Source organism: Mastigoproctus giganteus, chromosome 1 (genome assembly GCF_048544385.1).
Source record: "Mastigoproctus giganteus isolate SK-2022 chromosome 1, ASM4854438v1, whole genome shotgun sequence".
Classification (NCBI taxonomy): Eukaryota; Metazoa; Arthropoda; class Arachnida; order Uropygi; family Thelyphonidae; genus Mastigoproctus; species Mastigoproctus giganteus.
Window position 1 is genome coordinate 246,310,019 of NC_143575.1, and position 20,936 is coordinate 246,330,954.

Consider the following 20,936-nt stretch of genomic DNA (forward strand, 5'->3'; position numbering starts at 1 on the left):
TTACAAGAAATCTTTGGCAAGGGATGCAAAGAAAAACAGCAAAGTGTTCTTTACTTATGTAAACTCTAGAAGGAAGGGGATGAATCAGATTGGTCCACTTGATATCGATGGGTCAACTGTTGATGATCCTGCTCAGGTAGCTAACAAACTAAATGAATATTTTGCATCGACATTCACACATGAGGAGTTATTTAGCGAGGGGAAAGCTAGAGATGTATTCAACTCTAGCAGTAAGCTAGAGAATCTTGTAGTAACTGAGAGTAAAGTGGAGGAGAAATTGTTGAAGATAAACAAAAGAAAGGCACCTGGGGTGGACGGGATCTATCCAGTTATATTAGAGGAGGCAGCAGAGGAAGTAAGCAAACCCTTAGCCATAATTATGAAAGCTTCCTTGGACTCAGGGGAGGTACCCACAGACTGGAGATATGCAAATGTGACACCAATTCACAAAGGAGGATCAAAAGCTGACACAAGTAATTATAGACCTGTGAGTTTAACTTCTGTTCCAGGAAAATTAATGGAGGCACTAGTTAAAAAAGCACTGCAGGATCATTTAGACAAGACTTCAGTTATAGCTCGGACACAGCATGGTTTTGTTAAGGAGAAGTTTTGCCTGACCAATTTGATTGGATACTATGATGCAGTCACAAAGGAACTGGATGCAGGGAATAACTTTGATATTATATACTTGGATCTTAGAAAGGCTTTTGATACTGTTGCACATGGAAGACTGCTGCACAAGTTGGAGCAGTGTGACACTGGGGCAAATTGCTGCTGTGGATAAAGGGGTGGCTGAGGGGGGAGAAGACAGAGAGTGGTAATCAATGGACACTGCTCGTCGTGGACTAATGTTATTAGTGGAGTCCCTCAGGGCTCAGTGTTGGGTCCATTATTGTTTTCTGTATTCATAAATGATATTGATGATGGTATATCAAGCTTAATGTCGAAGTTTGCAGACGATACAAAGGTAGGCAGGGTTGTCAAGGACACTACTGACACTATGCTGCTGCAACAGGATCTGGAAAGGTTGAGCAGATGGGCTGAGAGGTGGCAAATGAAGTTTAACATTGACAAATGTAAAGTACTACACATGGGAAACAGCAACCCCAGAGCAACGTATCAACTCTGTGGTACTATACTGACAGTGGTAGAGAATGAAAGGGACCTGGGGGTGGTTGTGCAGGCAGATATGAAGTTCTCTGAGCAGTGCAGACGGGCTGCAAGAGTAGCTCATGGTGTATTGTCAATGATATATAGGAATTTTTCTAGCAGGGATAAGGAGGTGATTATTTCCTTGTATAAGGCAATGGTCAGGTCACACCTAGAGTACTGATACAGGTCTGGAGGCCTCATTTCAAGAAGGATATAGAGCTGCTGGAACGAGTACAGAGAAGGGCAACAAGATTAGTGAATGGAACAAAGGGGTGTTCTTACGAAGAAAGGCTTAAGTTTTGCAAATTACAGTGTGTGGAGAGTAGGCACCAGCGAGGTGATCTGATAGAGGTGTATATAGCCTTGAGATAGCCTTGGAAGAATCCCACCAGCTCAATGCTGGTGGAATTCTTCCTCTTGCTCAGAATAATCACCTGAGAGGGCATAAATTCAAATTGAGGAAAGACAGATGTAGGGTAGACGTGCGGAAATTTGCCTTTAGCCAGCAGGTGGTTGGTTGGTGGAACAGACTTCCATCCCTTGTCGGAGAAGTTGATAGCCTAAATAAGTTTAAGGCTCAGCTGGACTGGTATTTTGAACGAACAGAGGGGTGAAGTGGAAGTGGTTTTTTTTTTTTTTTTTTGGTGATGCTGCATAAGCTTGCTTTCTTGCATCAAATGCCTCTACTAATGCTAATGCTAATATGTTGAAAGGCAAATCAATCTTGCACTGCAGTAAACTAATTGAATGACAGGTCTACCACTAGTTAGGGTGGTTATCATGAGGAAGTGATCGCTTCCATATGAGTGAAGGAAGGAGAGAAGGGAGAGCAGATAGAGATCAATGGCAGAGGAATTACGGGTAGGAATGTGGAAGAACGCGTTTGATCCCACATATCCTCTATGACTTGTACCCTTCCATGATGTTAGCACTACCCCACAGAATGTTATGCCTATTAAAATCCTCAAGAAGTAATAAAGGGGGAGGCAATTGCATGATGAGATCATCAAGGTCTTTCTGGAGGATGTCAATACCAGGTGGCAAATAAAGGAGCAGACAGTTAATAAGAACCCACTGTAAGGCAAATTGCTACAGCCGCTATGCTAGTTGTAAGTTGCAAAGGCTGAAAGGGAATCTTGGTTGCTCACAAGGATTGGAACTCATCCATGAGCAGGACTCTCCCACCATGCGTAACATTATGAATGATTGTACTGTTATGCATGGTGGGATCATTATTTGCCTTTAAATAGGTCTCATCCTGTACACAAAAGCATTCTGATTTGCAGTTTTGCAGAAGTGCCTTGATGTCATCAGTATTTCGCTGGAATCCACAACAATTCTGTTATAGGAATTTACCCATTATTTTGGCTTGGTGGGTCCATCAGGAGGCTTCCAAGGTGCTAAGGGCTTACTTTTGTCAGTCTTGGATTTTTCTTTTTTGGGGAAGTATGAACACTGTCCTGTGTTCATTTCATCCTTCACAAAGAGTTCCAAGACTAAATCGTCATGTACCTCCTTGGTTTCGATATCCATTTTTTTTCCCCTGACATGGGCTGTAGAGTTTTTTGTACTGTTACTTTAGTGCTTGCTTTTGACAGTACTGGAGCACTGAGAGGTACCAATATTGGAGTGGCAGCTGACTGAGATTTCTGTGCTGGTTTTTCTGAACTTAGCAAAGAGTGGGCGATGGGCATGAATGATTCTTTCAATGGTATATTCATATCTGTTTGAGCCCAATCAAGCATTTCTTGGATACCTTTTCAGCGTATGTTGCTTTACTGCTACTTACTAGTAAGTAGCGTATGTTGCTTTACCGTTACATACTAGTTTAACTGCTTTCCTGGCCTCCTGGTATGAGATGTGAAGTTCTGCATTTAGTTGCTGTATTTTCTTTTCTTCCTTCCACTGCTGGCATGCTCTTGAATACACAGGGTGTTCTCCATTGCAGTTAATACATGCATGTTTCATAGCTGAACATCCCATTATTTCATAGTCCTTTGCACTACATTGAGTGCATGCAATTTGCGAGCGTCCGTATTTTTTACACTTGAAGCATCTTAAGGGGTTTGGTACATATGGCCTTACTGTGCAGTTCAGGTACCCAGCGTTAATCTCATTAAGAGAACATGAATGTATGTGAGCAAAAGGTAAGGATCATGTTTCTAGTAGGTACTAGATTCCTATCCCTACATATGAATATTCTCTTGGCAGCTGTCATTCCTTGTGGCTTAAGTTCAGAACAGATTTCTTCCTCTGATACTTCCATAAGATCCCACTCAGAGATCATGCCACGAGAGGAATTTAATGTCTTATGAAGGGTAACTGTAATTGGAATTCCCCTGATAGAGGTGGCTTTAAAAAGCTGTTGTGAGTGCTTTTCATTTTTTGTTTCTATTAAGATATCGCCGGAGAATAGCCATTTGACTAATTTTGGTGACCCTACCAACCCTTCCAGTCTCTTCGAATAAAGAAGGGCGACATCTTTCAGATGTTGAATGGATAACCAGGAAGCGTGGCATTGGTCCTGGTTTTCCTTCTGTTCTTGGCCATTTGGCTGCATTAGTCATATTCTGTTCATCTGTATTTTGGTCTGGTAGGGACCATGTTGGGGACCCCCAGAAGAAAAGTTTGGAGTTTCAGAAGTTTATGAAACACTTCATAAACATTTTTTTTATGTTTATGAAGTGTTTCTTCATAAACACTTCATAAACATAAGTGTTTATGAAGTTTCTCCAAACTTCATAAACACTTATGAAGTTTGGAGTTTCCTGAAACTCCAAACTTCATAAGTGTTTTGGAGTGGTTCAGTGCCCAGGCTCCCCACCCACCACTGAGCCCAAATGGGGTGCCCACTACCTGGCATCCCACTCCCGAGTGGGATGCCAGGGCTACCCAGACACTATACCTGCACCTCTGCCAACCTGAATCCTGTCTCTCGGACTGTGAGAGTAGGGGCATGGCATTGACACGGTTGACCCTTGCAGGTGAACCTACTAGCCAACTAATCCTGGCCCAACCATCTAGGACCACCTGTCTTGTCGAAGCAGGAGCTCGGTATACAATTAGGGTTTTTAAATATTCTTTCTTTGCTGCCTCAGCCTTTTTCTTGTATACATTTTTGTGCTCAGCATCTAAACTATCTAACATTGATGCTACAATCTTGGATACTTCTCCAAAACTAGCATTTGGATTCTGTCCTTTGTTTGCAGTTTGTGTATCTCAGAAGAAAAGTGCATAGGCTGAAACTGGCTTTTGTGGTTCATTTGGATCCCTTTTTTTCTTTTTCTTAGGGACTTTGGGCTTATTATTATTTCTATTTTTGTTTACAATAGAACTTATATCAACAGGTTCAGGAGAAGGTCTTTTTATTCCACCAACAAGCTGTGATATTTGTGTGCTATCATCGCTATCTTCACTCGTTTCAAGACCGGGAGAAGAACTTCCAACTGAACCAGGACCTTGTGCTGAAGGGGGGGGGGTCCCAATCTGTAAACCTAGTTGCGATGAAAGCTGTGACTGGCTGATAGTTATAAACATTGGAGAATGTTTATAACTTCCTCCAACAGGGGAAGAATGGAGTGGTAGTTGCTGTGAGTGATTTGAGAGTACATGAGGAGGGCCCAAGTTATGAATGTGGGTTTGCTGCTGTTGCATCATTTGCATCTGGGAATGTTGAAGAGAAAGTTGTTGCTGATCCATATGTGACTGCATATGAATAGGTACATTACCATATGACTGATCATATTGCTGCATCGTTATATATGCATTGACTGAGAATTCATCATTTCACCTGATGTACTCCCTCCCATTTGAAACATGTACATGTCCTGTGGTGTACCACCTGGAGGCCCTGGATACTATTGGGAATTTTCCATCATGCCAACAGGAGATGATGCAGAAGCTATACTAACTCCTAAATTCTGGTTACAGGATGAATGTTCAAGTTGTGTTCAGGGTTATCGATGACAGTGGTTATCAATGACATTTCTACAAAAATAAAATAAGGCACGTTTTTTAAGAGTTGTACAATGTATGCATCCGAAAGAAAAATTGATTCCAGCTGCTTACACTGCTGAAAGGCACTTATTACCAACTGATAATTTACTGATTGCAACTGGTATAATATACCAATTTTGGTATTATCCATTCCATTATCATGCTTATAGCATGTCTTACTTTAATTTTACATGTCTCCATTACCAAACGTTCTACGCTTTACAGAATACACTACTAGAAACAGATCCCATTCAGTAACTCAGATTCATCATTAAAAATGACAAGAACACTCGTTTTTAACACTGTTTACAAACCCGGCAGCCATTCTTTCATCACCCAACTGTCGTATAAGAAAGCACGTGTAAAAGGTTGTGTGTTGAAGCTGGGCCCCCCCCCTCAACCACCAGGATCCTGCTTTCCGAGTTTCCACGAGTCTCAGTGCATGGCAAACAAGCAGGATTCCATTAATGTTAGCTTGGAACCTAGGCTGCGGGTGTTGGATCCCAGTGATACTAATCTGGAAGACCAGCAGTGTCACTAGGAGGTCCCCTCACCACTTACAGGTGCCCACGTCGAGGGGAAGAATAACATAATGACTGTGTACAACACTCATGGTAGTGGAGAACAAATAAGATCTGGGTAGCCAGACAAAATTTTCTGAGTAGTGCTGACAGGCTGCCAAGGAAACTCAAGGAGTTTTGTCAATGATATACAGGTATTTTGCTAGCAGGGGTAAGGAGGTGATTATCTTATATAACAGAATGGTTAGGCCACATCTTGACTACTCTATACAGATCAGGAAGCTTCATTTTAGCAAGGATGTTGATCTACTGGAATGGGTACAGAGAAGCACAATAAGATTAGCAAGGGGAACAAAATGGTGCTTTTACCGGGAAAACTTCAGTTCTGCAAACTGCAGCATCTCTGAAGACTAGGCACCTGCAAGGAGATCTGATTCATAGCTACGGGCATTGGATCACAGTGATGCTAATCTGGAAGACCAGCAGTGTCACTAGGAGGTCCCCTCCTAGTGACATTGCTGGTCCAATGTCACTAGGAGGGGACCAGCAATGTCACTAGGAGGGGACCTCCTAGTGACATTGCTGGTCCATGCTTGAATGGATGGAGTAAGCCTAGTGCTATGGGAATCCTTCCTCTTGCTCAGAATTGCACATTTCAGGCTGCATAAATTCAAATCGAGGAAGGATAGTTGAAGGATAGATGTGTGAAAATCTGTCTTCAACTAGAGGGTAGTTGAGTTCAGAATAAACTTTCATCTGGTGTTTATAGAAGTATAGGTAGTTGGAATAGATTCAAGGAAGAACTAGACAAATTGTTACAGGGAAAGTACAAGATACATGGGAAGTGGGTTTTTTTTTTTTTTTTTTTGGCTGATGCTGTATAATCTTGCTTTCTTGCATTGTTTACCACTATTAGCTAATGCTATAATAAAAAAATTTTGTCCTCTACAATCAAATTTCTCAAAGTACACACCTTTGCCCATGAAGGTTCTCCTTAGGTTTTGAAAAGAGGAATCATTAGAAACCAGGTTTTGGGAATAAGAGAAGTGAACATTACTTCATCTGGATGATATCATGCAGTTTTATTATTAATTATTTATAACAGTAGCCTTTGGTTGTGCTTGCACTTTTCTGAGCATTCCAAAAAATTGAGGAAATTGCCTTGCCTGCTGACAAGGAAACAGAATTTTTTGGGTGGTGACCAAGTGTTGCGGCATATCAGCATGGACTTCAATTGCAGATGTGCTGTTAAATGAAACTACCTGATAATATCATGATGTTTGGATTTCTCCATTTCAGTAATTCCAACATGCATGGTTTACAAAAAACCCTACTGTCAGTGAAGTGATACCATAACACAAGGATCCATTGAAAGAATTATGGTTCCTATATACTTCAAACTTTCAGAATTCTCGAAATAATACATTCCAGTTATTCTATGAACTTTCTGAATCACCCACATAAATCATGAATGTATGTGAGCAAAAGATTCAGTTGCCCAGTGAGACTGCTGAAATTAAAGTAATTTGGGAAGGATGTTACGGGGTGACTACTTCATATATAATATGCTGAAATTATTTATAGTTGTTGCCTCCTCGAACCATAGGTTTGAGGAGGCAACAACTATAAATAATTTTTGTTAGTTGTTGTTGTTGTCGAGGAGGCAACAACTGAATTTTATATGTACTTCACTTCTGATTCTTCTTTATTATACCTGACTGGTTATTGTAAACAATCCAAAAAAATAACGAATGACATACAAAATGGAAAAGACTTTTTTTATAAACATTTTCAAAATATGGCTATTAGAGAGATTTTAATCATACATACTTTCAAAATTTGAAAAGTGCTAAGACTTTGTTTAATAAACTTCCAATTTCTGATGACAGAATTCCAACTAAATTATATTATATATGTGCAAACTGTATTACCTGGGCTAAACCAGAAAACATTCTTCCTAATGATTTATAGTCCAAACCTTCAGAGCAGTTAACTACAATTACATAACACCCAAGAGATTTCCCTAGATCTTTAACAGTTTCAGTTTTTCCTGTGCCAGTGGGGCCTTTAGGACTACCACCACGATGTAAATGAAGTGCAGTGGTCAAAGTAATATAGCATCTGTATAAAAGGAAAAAAATGCATGTAATTTAGATATATGTATAATATGTGTTTATTAAATTTATTGTCATTTAGATGTAAATAAAATAGCATCAAGAAATTCGGTTGAACTCTCTAAACAGATATACATTCAGTTATCACTGAATTATGATCGCTATCTGCAATGGACCATTCTGCATAGCTTGCAATGTAAAAAGCCGAACAGCTTTATATGCTACAGCAGTAGTAATTTTCATCTGATCAAGCAAGTGATAAAGTAACAGTTATAGGACGTAGTAAAGATATCACAGAGTTTCAAAATGGAAACTGCACAGCTTTTCAGTTGCTCATGGCCCACTGTGGTCAAAGTTTACAAAGAATGGTGTCGAACAAGTCACACTACCTCAATCCATCAGAACTGTAAAGGATTGCACAAGGTGGATGGATGTTCGTGGAGAGAGAAGGGTGCAGTGCACTGTATGGGCTCAACAGCAGGTCACCATGCGACAGTTGACATCACAATACAATATGGGGAATGCAAGAACAATATCCCAATAAGGATGCATTCCACACACAGATATATGGGGTTCCAAAGCAGACAACCAAAGAGATACCCTCTCTTCACTGCTGATCATCAATGGGAATGCTGTGGTGTCACTAACACACTGGTTGGACACTGGAAGACTGTAAATGAGTGTGCTGGTTGGATGAATTCAAATACCTTGTGCAACATGCTGATGGACATAATTCTGTGTGGCATGAGCAACATGATTCCATGTATCCATTGTGCATAGTGCCAAATATTCAAGGAGGTGGTGGTGGTTGCTTAAAATGGGGCATGTTTTACTAGCATAAACTAGGACTCCTGGTGCATATAGACCAACATTTCATTGGCGAGGTCTAATGGCAGCTCTAAGCAGACCATATGAACCCCTGCCATGTTGCATTTTTTCCCCAGACAGAAATAAGATATTCCAAGAAGATAATGTGCTGTCTCATCAAGCCTGCGCTGTGAACAAGTGTTTCGAGGCACACAGAAGATATCACTCATCTTGATTGGCCTCCAAATTCATCTGACCTCATTCCAACTGACTGCCTAAATAGAGAAGTTTTTCTTAAATTTTTACCATTTTATTGACTTAATTAGCATATTAATTTATTTGATAAAGATTTTGTAGGTGATTACTCAGTATCGGTAAAAATTGTACTGTTCAAAACTTGCCGCCATTGTAGTTTCGATACGGAATAGCATAACGTATATTTCGAATTTGATAACGTAATTACTGGTGTAAAAACTGATGTGATGAGTAGAGTGCCAAAAAGTTCAATGACAATTTATTTATTAATGATATTAATGTAGGCATTTCAAGTTTAAGTTTGTTGATAACACAAAAGTGAGCAGAGGGGTTAATAACAGTAATCAGGATATGCTACTTCATCTCAGCCCTTCCATTATTTGGAAGGGCTGAGAAATGGTAGCTGAGAATAACTGTGTAAAAGACTTGCATCAAGAGAGAAATAATCCTAGAATGGGGTATCACTCAGATAGTGAAAAACACAAAAGTTTTATATATATATATATATAAAAAAAAAAGATGATTTGGAAGTAACAATACAATCCGAATACATCCGATATGAATTTCTCTGAACGAATACCAAATAGGCTGCTCAATGTTTTCCAGTAAGACAAAGAGGTGATAACTCCATTTTATATAGCAATGATGTTAGGTCATATCTTGAATATTGCATACAAGTTTGGGAACCCCATTTTAAGGAAGATGTGTACCTGTTGGAAACAGCACAGAGAACAAGAAATTTGGCTAAGGGTATCTTCTCAAGACAGACTTGAATTCTAAAAGTTTGGAAATCAGGCATTTGCAGTGTAACCTGATCAAGACAATCAACCCTTTCATGAGTACATAAGTAGGTCTACGTTCTTTGTGAATGGGCTCCGAGGAGTATGTACGTATATCCACACATTTAAAATGTATTTTTAAATTAAGTACATTTAAAATGTGTCTTATTTTTTGTATGAATTGTCTTCAAATTTATACAATACATCCTGCTATTTCTTACTTGAGTTAAGAGATAGCAACAGATTAAGCAAGGCTTAACTGTATAAGAGCTTTTTTTTTTTTTTTTTTTTGTTTTAATAAATAATTTACTCAGTAAGGATCTAAAAGGTAAGTCAAAATATGCAAAATTTAATTTTGGACATCCAGTATACGAGAATACAGATGATTGAGGAATAAAAAAAAAAAGTAACAAAACTGAATTCAGATCTCCAACTGATAACTTGCATCATGCAGGGCACCCTATTATAATAAATACACATCATCTAACATGTTACTGCACACCCAGAAATATTTACAACTCGTACCACTGTTTCAGCCATTCAAACAAAGTTTTTGTGATGAACCATATTAAATTATGTCTCTCAGACATAACTTAATATGGTGTGTGTGTGCATGAAAACTGAAAAGACAAAAACTGATGCAAATGGCATTTGGAGATATAATATGAGCCATGTAGGAGTTTATAAGTGATTGATTCCATTGTTTTAAAGTGGGGCTAATCACTGAACCCAACATATATTCTGAACATCCCTCAGCCAGTAGAAATTATGAACCAGTCAGAGAAGTATGTAATTTAATGTGAAATGATAAAAGATTGACTACTATGAAATGGTTGAAAAGGCAGGTATTTGTTACGGCACATGGTAGGCCATTTTAACTTATATCGCAATTTATTGCTGTGATCTGTGTCATCACAGCAAAAAAAAAAAAAGTTGAAAGGCAAAAAATTAGAAGTGAAAATTATTATGCTATACTCAAGGGCACAGATTTTGGAATATTTCAAAAAACCAAGTTAAAAATGTATTTTGAATAATTAGAAGGAACAGTGGAATAAGTGATAAGTGTACATGCTATTGAAGCCTATTTTGAAGTACATTAACTTCCATTCTTGTAAATACAATACAAATTGATATAGAGCAATTTATTTGATCAAGTTACAGTACAGTATAAGGAAGCTACAGGTTATGAAAATAAAGTTGCTCAATATATGATAACCATTTCTACAAAAAAATGTGCTGGAAGCATACAAAATGGTCAAATTCTTGCCTGAAGTGTATTATGGGTAATGTTCATAATGTGCCTTATGTTTTCTTTCAAATCTGCCAGAAACTGAATATTACCTTGATAAATCCTGTCTTTGAGACAGCCCCCATAATTGGATTAAGAACCAGTGACCAATATAGCCAAGCATTAGCAAAATGCTGGGAAATTAGTCAAAAGCATCCACATATTAGTTGAAGAATTTTGAGCTGCTGGGAATGAATAAGCTCTTGAAAAATTTTGCCATTTTACTGACCTAATTACCATATTAAATCATATTCTATAAATACAGTATGCTCCAGTTATAGTGATCATGTTTGAAAATTGAATTTTGATTCTAATAAATGGCGATCCTAATAAGCAAAAATCAACAAATATTATCCAGAGGCTATAAAGATATAAAGCACAAATTTACACTTTATTACCAATTAAATGATATGTGAAAATTGGAAGAATATTATCCACAGGTTATCGAAATAAAAATAAATTTGTACTTACTTACATAGCAAAGTGACATCTTAAACATAAAACTTTGTAATATGATTATAATTTAAAATAGTTGCTTAATTTAGATTGCTTTTAATTATCTACAAAATCTATAGAATTTTCAATATTGTATAACAGTCTATATTCACAATCACTTGCACCAGTTTCTTCTAATGCTCTCTTTTTTTTAGGATGCTATAGCTTCACGAGTTTGCCGTTTTGTAATTGGAATTTGTTCGGGTTCATCTTCATTTTCCTCCTCCTCTCCTCCTTGGCGAAATTATCAGTAACAGACTTGACAATTGCTCCATCTGTTAAAGCTGTAGTAACTTGTAAGTCACCATTTCATCATCATTATCAGCCATTTTAAATTCATTGCAGAATGAAGGCCTCTCCTGCAACTTTCCAGTTCCTTCTGTTTTGTGCAATGGCCATCCATTTACTGCCCACGAACTCTTGAATTTCATCTGTCCATCTCCATTGTTGTCTTCCAAGTTTTCTGTCATCATGTCTTTGAGCTGTGTTGTGCCCAAGAAAATTTTAGTTCTTTAGTTTTGATAAGAATGTCCTTTACTTGAGTTTGCTGCCTAATCCATGTGTTTCTCTTCTTATCCAATAGTCTGATTCATAATACAGTTTGTTCCATTCTTTGCTGTGTAGTTTCAGTTTCTCTTCCATTCTTTGCTGTGTAGTTTCAGCTTCTCTTCCATTCTTTGCTGTGTAGTTTCAGGTTCTCTTCCTTCAATAACTTGACTTACTTAAATAAGTCAAGTTATTGAAGTATACACTGGTTAATTTTTTTATGTTTCAGACAAATTGGGATATTGCACCTCAGTATGTGACTATATTTCCTGAATGCTATCCATTTGAGATTTATTCTTCTCTTGACTTCAAGCCATTTATCATTATTATAGCTAATGACCTGTCCCGGGTAAGTATATGAATCTGCCTTTTCAATTACTGCTCCTTCAATGATTATATCCCTTTCTGTGGCATACCTGTTCATAATTACTTTTGTTTTAGCCATATTCATCTTTAGTCCAAAATTCTTACTAACTCTGCATAACTGATTAAGATTTTCCTCTAACCTTTGGGATTGTGGCTTATGATCACAATGTCACTGCAAATTGTAAATGGTTTAGGTACTCTCCATTCGTATTGAATCCTTTCTGCAATCAATGCAATCTTCTAAAAGCTTCCTCAAGGGCAGCGGTAAACAATTAGGAGATATTGTGTCTTCTTGTCAAACTCCTTTCTCAATTTGAAATTTGATACTGTCTTTGTCTAGTCTAATAAAGGAGGTAGCATTCTCATACATTTTCTTCAAAATCATAATATATGAGGTATCTATGCCATGTCTTTCCAGTGCCCGAAACATTGCCTTATGCTGTATGGAGTCAAATGCCTTTCATAATCCACAAATGCCAGGCATAATGGTGTTTTATATTCATTTGCTTTCTCCATTAGCTGCGATATTACGTGAAGGTAATCCATAGTTGAGAATCCTGTTCTAAAACCAGCTTGCTCTTTCAGTTGATTCTCATCAAGTATTCTTTCTAATCTGTTAGTAATGACCCTTGTGAACAACTTATAGATGTGGGACAACAAGCTAATTGGTCTATAATTTCCAATTTTTGATTTATCTTCTTTCTTATGCAGCAAAATTATGATTGCATTATTCCACTCCTTAGGTGTCAGAGCTCTCTTAATGTATTTTGTGAAGAGTCTTGCCAGCTTCTGTGTTATATCTCTTCCTCCCAATTTTAACAATGCTACAGTAATTTCATCCTTCACCTGGGACTTTCTGATTCTTAATTTTCTTCAATGCATGTTCTACCTCATCAGGAAGGCTATCGGATATGTCGTATGTGTTACTATTTTGCGATCCATCTTCCCCACTGCTGGCATCATTCCCTTGCTTCTTGTATAATTCTCTATAGTAGTCTTCTGCTATTTATAAGTACACCATCGGTATTTTTCAGTTTTAGTATCATTTGTCTTTCTCTATTACTGCTCATGGCTGCTGATTTAAGTTCTTTGTTTTCCCTTAATGCTTGTTCTACTTTTCTTGTGTTAGATCTTATGTCCTCTCTGAGTCTCTTTCTAATGGCTTTACATAACTCAGAATACTCAACTTCATCCTTGTCAGTGTTTATCTTGCTTCTTCAGTTCATCGTGACAAGTGTTTCTTGACTAATATTTTCTTCTTTGGATTGCTTTTTACCTATAGGTTTCTCAGGCCTTATTAATTTCAGAAAGTTGTTGTATTCTTCATCAATGTCTTGGTTCTGAAAGGTCTGCAGAAGCCCAAACTTGTTCTTAAGTTACAGAACATACTACTTTTTCTCCTTTTTTGTTAACTGAAAGACCATATTATTTACACGAGTCAGTTTTTCCCTTTCTTTTCTTACATTTATATCAAGTGTGCATCTTACCATTCTGTGATCACTTCAACATTTACCTTGTTCAGGACAGTAACATTGTTCACAATATATCTTCTGTTAGTGAGGATGAAGTTGATTTCATTAGTTGTTAATCCATTTGGGCTCTTCCATGTCCACTTTCTGTTTACCCTTTTCTTGAAAAAGTGTTCATTACTGACATTTCTCAAGATTCTGCAAATTCCACAATCTTTCGCCTCTTTCACCAATTCCAAAATTTCCTATAGTTTCCCTTTTTTGCACTGTTTTGTCTTATCATAAGTCTCCCATGCTTTCTGTTCATCTGGAAATCTCAATTTTGGTGTACATTTCTTCAACCTCTTCATCATCGTGGCTCGATGTTGGTGCATATATCTTTATAACCTTTAGTTTGTAGCACTTAGAAACAGTGAGTAATAGTCTGTGATGTACTGAATAACTCTGTATAACCAATTAAGATTTTCCTATAATTCTTTGGGATCATGGCTTATGATCACAATGTCATCTGCAAATCATAAATGGTTTATATATATTCTCCATTCACATTGACTCCTTTCTGTGACCAGTCCAATCTTTTGAAAGCTTTTATCACCATTTATGTCCATCCAATCGGGCCTTATTAATTTATAGATCGGATATGAGGCAAAGAATCATCCAGTCTGTAGATGAAGACTTAAGAACATCATCTGATATCGTTCAACCATGAAGACATGGTTGAACTCCTGTTCAACCATGTCTTCATGCTTTTCAACGTGATCAGTATCATGACTCAGTTGACCATCATGAATAATTAATCCACATTTTTTTAAACATTTGATAATGCAGGTTTCAGAAACTTCGTTCCAGATACTCATTGTCTATAAAATACATCTAGAGCAGCTATATGCTTTGCGATATCAGATGATGTACTTAAGTCTTCATCTACAGACTGGATGATTCTTTTCCTCATATCCGATCTATAAAATGTCTTAAAGGTTTTTATTATTTCCTGGTCGAGAGATTAAATCAGTGATGTGGTATTCGAAGGTAGAAAAACTAGTTCAATGTTTTTGAAAGTCAACTTTGGATGAGCTGGGCAGTTGTCCAAAACCAATACAATTTTTTTTGGTTTTCTTATCCAATTGCATATCCCATTTACAAAGTTAATCTTCAAATAAAGAAGCTGTCATCCAAGTGGTGGCATTATTGGCATATTCAACAGCCAGCTGTTTTACTCCTTTAAAACATCTAGGCCGACTTACTCTTGCCTATAACTAATGGCTCCACCTTGATTGTTCCTGTCATGTTGCATGTTAAAAGAACTGTAATTTGATCCTCTTTCCTGCAGATGCAGAATTTTTAAAAATCATGCAATGGCCTGGGGTAGCCCTGTAGTACAACCCTGTTTCATCTGTATTAAAAATGTTTTCAGGATTATAAGTGCTTGACACAGTTTGCCAAGAGGTTTTCAACCAGGTGTTAGCTGCAGAACCATTGGAATCCTGTTTTTCTCTGTGAAGATTTTTCTAAACAATATCATACCTCTCCTTCCATCTTGTCAGCCATCCATCTGTCACCTTAAACTCTTCGTGTATTTTTTCAGCAAAATCAGTTTTTTGAAGAAGAATGCTGTGATTAATTGCTGCATTAAACGAGCTGGCCTGTTTGAACCAAATGAACAGAGCTTCATCTACTGTTTGGCATTTCCTTTCATACTTTCTTTTTCTGGTTTCATTAATCACATTAGTGTTAATGTGTGAAGTGATTTTATTAATTTTTATAAAGATAACTGAGGCACTCCTCAGTTTAATTTAATTTATCATACGTTTCTATAATTTGTAACTTATCTTTTACATTCAAATTCACTCTTTCTGTTCATTGACTTTTTTTTTTTTTTTTTGGGTAATAAAATTTAAAACACAGTAAAAAAGATAAGTGTCAATCAATAACAAAGCACACAGCACACACAAATTGGAACTAACATGACACACGCAAGTGAAACGAAGTTTAGATATAGAAATGAAGAGCAGATTTCAGTGAAGGGGAAACACATTTCACCATAATAACGTGAAAACACAGAATTCCAGCTATCGGTATTATCACAAATGCAATAAGATCGAGTTTACTACCCATTTATTGCATTAACAGAAAAGTCCAATAAACCCAGAAACTGAAAATTGTTTTTACTGTTTTACGGTTGTACCTCTATAAAAGTGACCTCCAGAAATGTGTTTTAGAAAAATATCACAGAGGCATTCATATTTCATTCTTATAACTGAACATGCAATTCTAATAAACGATGCAAGTTTAGTGCATTTTACTGATTTGAATCGGTTCTTCAAAATTTGATTCTATAAAGCAGCTGATTCTAACCACCAGTGATCACTATAACTGCTGCTTACTGTAGCTTTATAGTCCTAGTCACTTTTGTTACTTTATTTTGAAATTTAGTTAGAGATTTTGTAAGTTAGTACTTAATACACATAGAACCTTTATGTGTATTAAGGAATGATTTAGCGTGCATATTGTATCATGCATCTTTGTACTGTAGTGCATGGCAGGGAAATTCTACTGCCCTAATTGTGGTAAATAGATATCTCAAAAGATCGAATCATGTAGGTTGGCTTTAATAATTTTATTGGCTATTGCAATTAACTTATAACTTTATAAGCATAAAGGTATTAGCATAAACTCAATATCAAACTATACATTTAACAATGTAAAAGACTAGTCACACCAAGGAGGCTAACTCACTAGATGTTTTTGCTGGAGCCAGCTAAGTGGAACTTTATTTATTGATTTGAAATTATTGTTTTTCACAAACTTTTGATTTAAAATTAGTGCAGTATTTATTTATAATTCCCTGATTAATTTGGTGTATTTGTTCTTTACTTGGCCCTTGTATTTGCTTAAAAAAACCACAGTTGACTTCTGCTGGCTTTGTGTATATTGATAAGAACATTTAAATTTTGCTGCCACTATAGGAGATACTTGGAGATCTCTATGCAGCTTTGTAGTGCTGTAATCAGTATTAGAAGACATTTATAAACTAAAATTTATACAGCACTACATACATGTTTTAATAACCTGACTTTATCACGTAGTCCGTAACACAGAGCTTTTAGTATCAGTGATTTAGTGTACATAAAATATCACAAATAGCTTGAGAGGTCGAATAACATAGGTTGCCAATAGATAGATAAATTTATTATCTATTATAACTACTTAGAATTTACAAATGTAACGGTATAGCGTAATACATATAACTGGATAGGAGGTAAGAAATACATATTACATAAACTTGGTAGGATATGTGAAATACATAAACCGTAAACCAGACATTTCAATATTTCTTTATTCAATAACATAAACTTCATACCACAACTGGTGCATAGTGTTATTACTGCATTAGAATAAAAGTTTAGGTAATATTTTTAAATATATTGAATCTGAACTGAAATCATGCCTCAGACCAGAGCAGCAAAGTAAAAGTCTCAAGATACTTGGAGTTCTGTGGTTTGATGGAGAATAGAAGCAATTGTCCTCTGAATCACAGCTTTATGAAATGTACTGCTTATTTGATGTTTGCAATGTCATGTCTCGTGCTGAAAAATGAGATGTGATATTGCCAAGGAGGAGGAGGTCTTTGTGGGTTCTTGATTTAAAGAGTGAGAGGAAAATAGAGAAACAACTCTGTAGGAATGTGGAGGCCAGAAGCTTTGTATGATGTAGAATCTGAAATGGACTTTGAGGGAGTTGAGGCATCTAATTTTCAGGACACTCTTCTGAGGGCCAGCAACAAAAATGCAACTGAGAATGTTACATTTTGGAACAGTGGCTCGAAAATGATGAAGGTGATCCAGACTATCAAATTTTTTGTGAGGGAGAGATTGGGAAAAATGATCTTCAGAGAGAATGATGATAAAGACGAAAAATCAGTTGCACTTTATCCTAAATTGTCTGTTATAAGACAACATATGGATGACATCATACATTATATTGAATCATCATCAGACCCTGATGTGCTTTCTTATTATTAACATTTTAGAGAATTTCGATCTACAATAATAAGGAAGCAGCACCAAGGTGTAAGGCAACTGAAGCTTGATGATTTCTTCAAAACCACTTCATCAACTGGACCTGTTTCACCAGAACCCTCTACCAGCAAGGAATTAACACCTCTGCTTCCATATGACAGTTGTTTCTGACTCTGAAAATTATGATTCTTTCAATTAAGTTAATATTAATATTGAATATTGTGCATCTTTTTTTAATGTTTTTTTGTATGTTTTTTATTCATACAGTTTTAAGAATTTTTAAAGTATTTTTTCCCTCTAAAATGGATTTAAATGAAAAAACTAATGTTCACATTGAAAACAACTTTGTGTGAGCTTCAAGGGAGAAAAAAATTAGTGGAAACAGTCTATTAGTTACATTATATAGTTTTTGAGGTGTTTAATTAAAATAAAGTTTGGTTCCTATTGTAAATTTATTTTTATATTTTTAACAGATGTTTCAGTATAAATTACTCAATGCAAATAACAATAACATTTTATTCATACTTATACATTTTAATACATCCTGTACATTGTAAGTTCATTATTAATATATGTTTTTAAAATACATTCGATTTAACAGACTTTAGACAATAGCAGACACCCCTTCCCCCAATTAGTCCATTAAATCGAGGGCCGACTGTACTGGATAGCGGTGGCAGTAACCCCAGAGTAACATACCAACTGTGCGGTACTACACTCAGGATAGTGGAAAATGAAAAAGACCTGGGGGTAATTGTGCAATCAGATATGAAGTTTTCTGAGCAGTGCAGACAGGTAGCCAGAGCAGGTCATGGGGTTTTGTCAATGATATATAGGAATTTTGCTAGCAGGGATAAGGTGATTATCCCTGTGTATAAGGCAATGGTCAGGCCACATTTTGAGTACTGCATACATGCCTGGAGGCTTCATTTTAGGAAAAATGTTGAGCTACTAGAAAGAGTACAGAGAAGAGAAAAGAGATTAGTGAGTAGAACAAAGGGTTGCTGTTACAAAGGGAACTTAAGATATGTTTAAGTTCTGCAAATTGCAGTGTCTGGAGACTAGGCACTGCAAGGTGACCTCAGTGACCTCTTGAAAGGTTGGAGCAAGCTCAATGCTGATGAGATCCTTCCTCTTGCTCAGATTCTGCACCTGAGGGGCCTAAATTCAAATTGAGGAAAGACAGTTGTAGAATAGATGTGTGGAAATTTTCCTTTAGCCAGCGGGTGGTTGATTGCTGGAACAAACTTTCATCTCTCATTGTGGAAGTTGACAGCTTTTATAAATTCAAGGATGAACTGGACAAACTTTTGGAGAGGGTGGGTGAAATGGGAAGGTTTTTTTTTTTTTTTTTCACTAATGGTATATAAGCTTGCTTTCTTGTATCATTTCTTGTATCAATAGCATTTCTACTAATGCTAACTCAGCATTCTCATGAGCCTTTATGATACCTTGAAGGAAAAGGTGAATGCCTTGGAAAGATTTAAATTGGTGGCTCATCAAGCTCTCAGCTGCCCACATTAATGCCAGAGCTTGCACTTGATCATCAGATAATACAGTAGCAATGCCCAAGGCAGAATGTGCTGGTCTAACAGAAACTAGTTGTTGTCGATGACTCTGTTATCAACGAAACGGGAAATATATTGTGCAAAAAGAATACATGGAATAGGATCAGAGTATGCCTGCTGGAGGAAAAAGTTGATGATGTTATAGAGCAGATATTATCTTTTATGGGCATAAAAGGTGATACTGTTATACACGTTGACATTAAAGACATTAAGAGTAGGAGATCTGCAAACTTACTTAATAGGTACAGGTCTATGTTGGAAAAAAGTCATGAGTTAGGGTTAAATTTGAAAGTGTCTACAGTTCTGCAAAGAAACAATAGGAGGGAATATATGATGAGAGGCTTGTCAATCAATCTCCAGCCCTGGAGAGACTGTGCAAGGCTCAAGGGATATAATTTTTCTCAGAGTGGTCTGTGCTTGTTAACAGGAGAGACTACTTCTACAGGGGACTTTCTATACACTGAAATAGAAAGGGTACAAGAATATTTGCTGATGCTACAAAGTTTATGCTTGAGTTGGGTCAGAAAACTGTTAGGTTGGGGGGGGGATACAGATTAATAGATCAGCAATAGCTGCAGGCAGAAAGTGAAAGTGATCTATTGGAATGAGCAGCAGCCTGGAAAGTAAAGTGTCAGGGATTTCAAGGACTGTGGGAGTCATCAGGGAACAAGTAAATGTGTAGGCTGTGTTAGGGTAACTAAGAGTAAGAACAGGTGAATATATATTTGCATGTACAACCAATACCAGGAGCAAAATTGCTGGTCAAGACATCAAATGTGGACAGTGTTGGGATATCACAGATATGGTGTCACACAGATATAAGGAATTCAAAATTTGAATATAGGGAGTACAATATGTACAGAAAGGGCAGACAGGATAGAAGTGTTCTTAGTTAAGAAGCACATAAAATCTAAGCCAGTGCATTTAGTAACATGGGTGGACAGTGCAGTGTTGAGTCAGTTTGGTGTGACATAAGCAGTGGGAAAGAAAATTGAGAGTAGAAGTGTGTTATAGGCCTAATGACTCTGATGAGTACAATGAACAAATGTACAAAGAAACAGAGTGGGCCAGTATATCAGAATGTGTTATGGGACATTTTAACTTTCCAGATATTAACAGGAACTTGAGGATGGGTAACTCGCACAATAGTAAGATTTTTGTGGTTTTATTGGATGACTGTTTTCTACAGCAGCATGTTCTAGAGGTAATCAGAGGGAGTAATACTCTTGATCTGATTATCAGTAGTGATTTTTCCTGCTTTATGAATCTGCAAACAAAGGATCCACTAGGTGGCAGTGATCAGAATGTATGATTTGGGATTTACTTAAGGATGTAACTATCATCAGAGCTAAAAGAAAGGGTGTTCCTTTCATAAAGTTAAATTCAGTGGTTTCAGATAGTTTTTAAATTCTATACAATTGAAACAACTGATGATGTTACAAACAGCAAATTCTAAATTGGAATTTAGAGGAATTAATTTTGAGCAATTATCGAGGAATTAATCAAGGGAAGATACTAGGTTTTTCATACCAAATAAGACATATTAGTCAAGATTTAGGCC

General features: G+C 36.8%; 1 protein-coding gene across 1 annotated transcript in view; it reads right to left on the reverse strand.

The window, feature by feature from the left end:
- Positions 1-20,936, reverse strand: part of kl-2 (dynein heavy chain 2, axonemal kl-2) — a 1,174,416-nt gene that overhangs the window by 647,462 nt on the left and 506,018 nt on the right. The window contains exon 31 of the mRNA XM_090369487.1: positions 7,601-7,790. Within this exon, the coding sequence (XP_090225613.1) occupies positions 7,601-7,790 (190 nt within the window). The remainder of the gene's footprint in view (positions 1-7,600; positions 7,791-20,936) is intronic.